The sequence below is a fragment of the Callithrix jacchus genome, chromosome 21, assembly GCF_049354715.1.
Source record: "Callithrix jacchus isolate 240 chromosome 21, calJac240_pri, whole genome shotgun sequence".
NCBI lineage: Eukaryota > Metazoa > Chordata > Mammalia > Primates > Cebidae > Callithrix > Callithrix jacchus.
Genome location: NC_133522.1, coordinates 33418063 through 33425029, shown reverse-complemented (window position 1 = coordinate 33425029; position 6967 = coordinate 33418063). Strand labels below are relative to the sequence as shown.

The window sequence follows — 6967 nt, the reverse complement described above, 5'->3', positions numbered from 1 at the left end:
AAACCAGCAAGCACAAAAGCCCTGTGGCTAACAGTGTGCCTGGTGTGATAGAAAAGTAATGAGGAAGACAGGCAGTGTGACTGCAGCATAGTAAGTTAGGGAAATGTCAGAGGATATAAGATCAAAGAACTAACGAGGGACTGGGCCATGCAGGATCTTGAGGCCGTTGCAAAGAATGTAGCGTTTACACAGAGATTAGAGACTACTGGCATGGTTTGAAGAGTGAGATGATCTGATATATATATAATATGTATTATATATCATATACCTGTGTATCTCAGATATGTAACAGAGCTCTTCTGAACAGAATATATATGAGATAAGATTTGTAGAGTTCTTGCACCTCTTTTAAGGGCACTAATACCAATCACCTTCCAAATATCTCATTCCTAATGCCATCTCATTGGGGATTAGATTTCAAAATATGGATTTTTAAGGGAACACAAATATTTAGACCATAGCATGAGATTATTGGACCTCTTTTAAGGGCTCTCTCTCTCTCTCTCTCTCTCTCTCTTGACCTGCCGGCGTCCTGCCTCTTTCTTCTTCAAGAAAGTTAATTTCAATAGCAATTGAATCTCCAATTTCAATATATATAAATATGTAATTTATAAAAAATATATAAAAATATAAACTCTGGCTAGTCCTGCACTCTGCTTCCAGCAGGGTCTGGCCCTGTAACCCAGGGGACAAGGCCAGCCAAAAGACATGGCCACTGGGTGCCAGCCAGCGCCTGGGCCAGGCACCAGGTGGGAAGGGCTCTGGCAAATCAGCCCCACATGGCCCACAGCCCCACAGCGGGGCCCATCCAGGGCCACACACCTGCCCCCTGGGTCCAGCTGGACGGATGGAGAGCCCCGCCCTTTGCCCTTTGACTCCACTTGTAGGTGCCCTTGCTGGGCTCCTGTGCACTGCCCCACACCCTGCTCTGTCACCAGCCCCATTGTGATGTCATAAGAGCCCAGCTGCCCACCCACAGACTAGTGGGTGACTCAGGAGTACCCTCTCCATTTCTTACTCTGACTTTTGTCCGAGCGCATCTTGTATGCTATGGGAAATTCCCTAAGCAAATTGTTTTCCTTTATCTGCCACAGGGTCTGGCAGCGGTGGCAACCACGACGGTCTCCTCTTGTCCATGCGGACTTTTCGGAGGGCCGGCTTCACCCCGCAGCTCCTGTGCATGTGCCTGCCCCGCGAGCCCTACAAGGTTCCCGATTCCTCTTGTTCCCTCCGCGAGGTCTTGGGCCTTATTTTCCATCGAGCTCCAATTTCACCAGGAACTCGAGCGCCCTACTGCGGGACCTGCCTCCTCTTGCCTGGAGCCCGCCCTCAAGGAAGAAACCTGTGCTACGCCACTTCGCACGCGAGGGACCCGTGAAGATCCCTCCTCTAAGCCTAACGTTTCCACTCCGACTGCCTCCCCTGCAAGTGCCGGCCCCGATCCTGAAGACCGCGGTGAGAGCAGAAGATGGTGAAGAACCCATGGAGGTGGACAATCCGGTAGGGATCCTGAAGACGGCGGTGAGAGCAGAAGAGGGTGAAGAACCGATGGAGGTGGACGATCAGGTAGAGACCCAGGGGCAGGAGGAGAAAGGGGGCCCCTGTAGCAATGCGGGAGTAGCACCCACCTCGAGGCCCCTGGAGACTCAGGGAAACCTCGCTTCCCTCAACTGCAGTCCCAGGACCTTAAGGAGGTATAAGGGAAACCTGACAGAAATGAATCACAATGTCAATGATTACAGTGTGTTAATACGTTTAACTTATGTTATTTGCTTCCATCCCAAGGGCCTTGGAGTGCCCAGCGCACCCACCCCTGCAGGAGGCGTCCTTCCCTTTGGGAAGCCTGACCCAGCTCCAGCAGCGCTCCCTGGCCCAGTTCCCGGCTGCTCCCATTGGCCAGACAAGGCGGCCTCTCTGGTACTGGGGAAAGACCACCAGCCCAGCTCCTCAGCCGAGCCGATGGAGTGGGAGGCGACCCAGCACAAGGATCCTCCAGCTGTTGCCACAAAGGGTCCTTCTAAACCAAGGGCTGCCAGCCGCAGTTCGCGACAACCAAAATGGTTAGTGCAACCCCAGCAGCTGCGACTGGTCCCTCCGCAGCAATGGAGGTGGGGGAGAAACGAGGGGCCCCCACCCGTTAAACGTCCCAGCCGATCCGTGAAAGGATTCATGGACACCGGCAAGTCAAGTCGAACAACATCATCCAGGAGACTGAAAAAGAAACATGGGAAGAAATTACAGTAAACTGCAATGCCAGCCCGCCTGCCCCAATGTCTCCCCACCTGCTCTCCCTGCCCCAGGCCACCTACCTGTCACAGATCCCAACTCCTTCTACCTCTGACTTTACCCATGTGGCTGCTGGGCCCCTCATCCTGCCCGCCCCTTAGCTTTTGACCACATCAAGAATTGAGTAAAAATTGATATCTATGGCCGGGCACGGTGGCTCAAGCCTGTAATCCCAGCACTTTGGGAGGCCGAGGCGGGTGGATCACGAGGTCAAGAAATCGAGACCATCCTGGTCAACATGGTGAAACCCCGTCTTTACTAAAAATACAAAAAATTAGCTGGGCATGGTGGCGCGTGCCTGTAATCCCAGCTACTCGGGAGGCTGAGGCGGGAGAATTGCCTGAATCCGGGAGGCAGAGGTTGCGGTGAGCCGAGATGGTGCCATTGCACTGCAGCCTGGGTAACAAGAGCGGAACTCCATCTCAGAAAAAAAAAAAAAAAAGTCAGTCCTGGCCAATCCCAGTGGCTATACTTAAACAATTCATAAACCAATGAGTGTTCATACTGTGTTCAAATAAGGCAAACGCCGAGCTGTAACCAATCCAGCCATTCTGTATCTCGTTTCCAATTTCTGTACAGTAATTTCCTTTTTTGTGTGTAAATTTTCCACCATATGGCTGTGGCTGGGCTGGATTCTCTGTGAATCTGCTGTGATTTTGGGGCTGCAAGATTCGTGAATCATTCATTGCTCAATTAAACTCCTTTTAATTTAATTTGGCTGAAGTTTTTCTTTTATCAAGTCCTATCCTACTGGACAAAAGTAAGTAGCTGAATGACCGAATCTCTTCTTCCACAAACTATTCATATCATCCCTCGGAATTTCTGAACACTATCGTTAAATTCATTTATGATTTAGCTATTTTTAATTTACATTCAATTTTTAATCTCATAAAACCATAGTGATTTTCAAGGGAGAGCCCAATGGAATTTTATTACGCGATTTCTTGTCATTATTACACAAACCCAAGCATGAGTCCTAAATCTAGCTCTATGTTAGGGTGCCCTAGAGGGACAGGACTAATAAGATAGATGTATGGCTGGGTGTGTTGGCTCATGCCTGTAGTCTCAGCACTTTGGGAGGCCAAGGTGGGTGGGTCATGACATCAGGAATTTGAGACCAGCCTGGCCAATATGGTGAAACCCCATCTCTACTACAAATACAAAAATTAGCTAGGTGTTATGGCACATACGTGTAATCCCAGTTACTCAGGAGGCTGAGGCAAGAGAATCACTTGAACCCGGGAGGTGGAGGTTGCAGTGAGCTGAGATCTTGCCATTACACCCCAGCCTGTGCAAAAGAATAAGACTAAGTCTCAAAAAATAAATATATATATATATATATATATATATATATATATATATATATATATGAAAGGGAGTTTATTAAGGAATTCTGACTCACAGGATCACAAGGTGAAATCCCACAATAGGTCATCTGCAAGCTGACAAGAAGAAAGCCAGTCTGTGTCCCAAAACCTCAAAAGTAGGGAAACTGACAGTGCAGCCTTCAGTCTGTGGCTGAAGGCCCCAGAGCCCCTGGCAAACCACTGGTGTAAGCCCAAGAGGCCAAAAGCTAAAGAACTTGGTTTTCAACGTTTGAGGACAGGAAGCATCCAGCACAGGAGAAAGATGGAGGCCAGAAGACTCAGACAGTCTAGTCCTTGCACGTTCCTCTGCCTGCTTTTATCCCAGCCACACTGGCAGCTGATTAGATGGTATCACCCAGTTTGAAGGTGGATCTGCCTCTCCCAGTCCACTGACCCAAATGTTAATCCCCTTTGGCAACATCATCACAGACACATCCAAAAGCAATAATTTGCATCCTTCAATCCAATCAAATTGACACTCAATATTAACCATCACAAGTCCACCCCTTGTTGACTTGAACCCATATACATCTCCTGAAATCACATATTATCATCAAATAAAGACAAGAATAAGGTCATAATTATGTTTAACATAATAAACCTATCCTTTGTACAACCAGAAACACATCAATCTCCAATGCAGATGCTGTTTCATAAAGTTAACAACACTTAAATTCTGACATGAAGTCAATAAATCTTATGTCACATGACAAAAAAAAGAAAGGAAATAAAATAAATATATGTTAGCACAAGAGTATACCTGCACACTCATGTTCTTAAAAAAATAAGAAGGAAATACTCATGACAATTATAGTCCTCTTTTCTGCTACTGGTCATGTTGTTGTAGCTGGTATTGGTGCCTACCTTCTTCTACTACCCATTCTATATTCCTTTTGCCTTCTGCAAGCACCTCAGCAGTCACGGTTTTTTACCTGGTAGAGTGACCCTCAACCTTCATTTCTGAAGGATCTGGGCCATTTGCAGCCCTGCCCAGATTGGGCTGTTGTAGTTTCCCATTAACCTTAATCACAGGGCATAGTAATACTAAGAGATTTCCTAAGGGCTCTTCTGTATTCCACCCATACTCTTCTTTACCTCCACTGGGGAGTAGTCGATTTGCACAGCAGCCTGGATCTGTTGCAGAGCCTTCTGTTCTGGACCCCACTGAAAGCTGGCAGCCTTTCGGGACACTTGATACATGGGCCAGAGTAACACACCAAAATGAGAAATGTGTTGCCCCCACAATCCAAATAGGCCCAGTAGGCAGTGTGCCTCTTAGTTGTAAGAGGGGCCAAAGGAAGCAACTTATCCTTCACCTTAGAAGGCATATCTCGACAGGTCCCAAAACACTGGACCCCAAGAAATTTTACTGAGGTAGAAGGTCCCTGAATTGTAGTCAGATTCATTTCCCATCACCTGGCACTCAAATGTCTCACCCAAAAGTAGTGTGTTTGCTACTTATCACTCACTTGATTCAATCAGTATGATGTCATTAATGCAATGGACCAGTGTGATATCCTGTAGAAGGAAAAGGCAATTAAGATCTCTGCAAACAAGATTACGGCATGTAGCTGGAGACTTGTTGTACCACTGAAGTAGGACAATGAAGGTTTATTGCTGGTTTTGCCAGCTGAAGGCGAACTACTTCTGGTGGGCCTTGTGGACAGGTATGGAGAAAAAGGCATTTGCCAATTTAATGGCTACATACCAGGTACCAGAAGATGTGTTAATTTGCTCAATCAGTGAAACCACATCTAGTACAGCAGCTGCAATTGGGGTCATACTTGGTTTAGCTTATGATAATCCACTGTCATTCTCCAAGATCCATCTGTCTTCTGCACAGGCCAAACAGGAGATTGGAACAGGGATATTGTGGGAATAACATCAACTGTATCTTTCAAGTCTTTGATGGTGGCACTAATCTCTGCACTCCCTCCAGGGGTGTGATATTGTTTTTGACTTACTCTTCTTCCAGGTAGAGACTGCTGTTGATTTTCCATTTAATTAAAATGTCCTCTAGGTCAGTAGAATGGAATATTGAAACCAATGAATGAAATAAATAATTACACACATCTATTATATTTATACAGTAAAATAAATATCATTTGCATTGTTCTTTAGTCAGTGAACAACAGCCATCCCTTTTCTTAGGTATCATATGAAAATTGCAAGGTTGACCGCTAACTCATTGAAGGAAAAATCAGAGATGAAGGTGAGGGATAATACTATACTTTTATGTGTATTTACATGAAATGTTAAATATTAACTACTCTTCTACTTTTCCTTTAAGACTAACTCTAGCTCAGTCTGCAGAAGATATCAGTTATGATGCATTTTTTGTTATAATAATAAGTATAATATTAAAAGTGGAGTTTACATTTAAATTCAATTTATAGGCTGAATTATTATAAACAAAAGGTAATTGTTTGAAAATTGAAACATTAAATCTATAATACAATATATTTATATAATTAAGTATGAATAATAATTATGGAGTGAAGAGTGGCATATATCTTTTAAAATAGAATTTTAATAATAATAGCATTGCTGGAAGTGTAGTTTCTTTAAAAAAATGTCGGCTTGTTCTAAGCAAGATTTGTCATTTTTTATAAATAGAATATAGAAGCTCAAGTGTAATACTTCTTAAATTAAACTTTGAAATGAAGATTAAGATACATTTGAAAAAAGAAAAAGAAACTGTGACTGCTTTGAACTTATTTAAATAAAAATATCCTGGATGATTTATATTCCAGGAAACTGAAAGCTAGACAAACAAGCAATAAAGATATATTTGTCTACCTGATCTAAAATTAGCTAACATCTTTTAAAATATAACAGAAGCTGTTGTCAATAATACTTAATTGCCTCATTCTTTTCCTTATTGACTTGATTCCCTGACTTTATGTTACTCACTAGAAAGTTTAGTGCCATTTTATTTTCTTTTCCAACAATTTCATCTGAAAGAGGAAGCAGATTGGACAAATGTATGCACATTTTGGTTTTTGAGACAGGGTCTCACTCAGTTGCCCAGGCTGAAGTGCAACCTCCACCTCCCAGGTTCAAGAGATTCTCCTGCCTCAGTCTTCTGAGTAGCTGGGATTATAGGTACACGCCACCACACCAGGCTAATTTTTGCATTTTTAGTAGAGATGGAGTTTCACCATATTGGTCAGGCTGGTCTTGAACTCCTTACCTCGTGATCTGCCTGCTTTGGCCTCCCAAAGTGCTGGCATTACAGGTGTGAGCCACTGCACCCAGTCACCCATCCTATTTAATTGGCCTTCTCATCCTCCTAGATCGGATGTTGTTAATTC

General features: G+C 44.2%; 1 protein-coding gene across 1 annotated transcript; it reads left to right on the top strand.

Annotated features, from left to right (window-relative positions):
- Positions 1-1009: 1009 nt before the first annotated feature.
- Positions 1010-2999, top strand: LOC118149894 (putative UPF0607 protein ENSP00000381514). The gene is made up of 2 exons (XM_035282998.3): positions 1010-1566; positions 1786-2999. Exons 1-2 carry the CDS (start codon positions 1051-1053, stop codon positions 2242-2244), a joined length of 975 nt encoding a protein of 324 aa, XP_035138889.3. The 5' UTR covers positions 1010-1050; the 3' UTR covers positions 2245-2999.
- Positions 3000-6967: the final 3968 nt, after the last annotated feature.

Bases quoted from the DNA above. Each gene is read 5' to 3' on its own strand.
- LOC118149894 (XM_035282998.3), top strand. From the start codon at position 1,051: ATGGGAAATTCCCTAAGCAAATTGTTTTCCTTTATCTGCCACAGGGTC. The intron at 1,567-1,785 runs GTAGAGACCCAG...TTCCATCCCAAG, and splicing joins CGATGGAGGTGGACGATCAG to GGCCTTGGAGTGCCCAGCGC.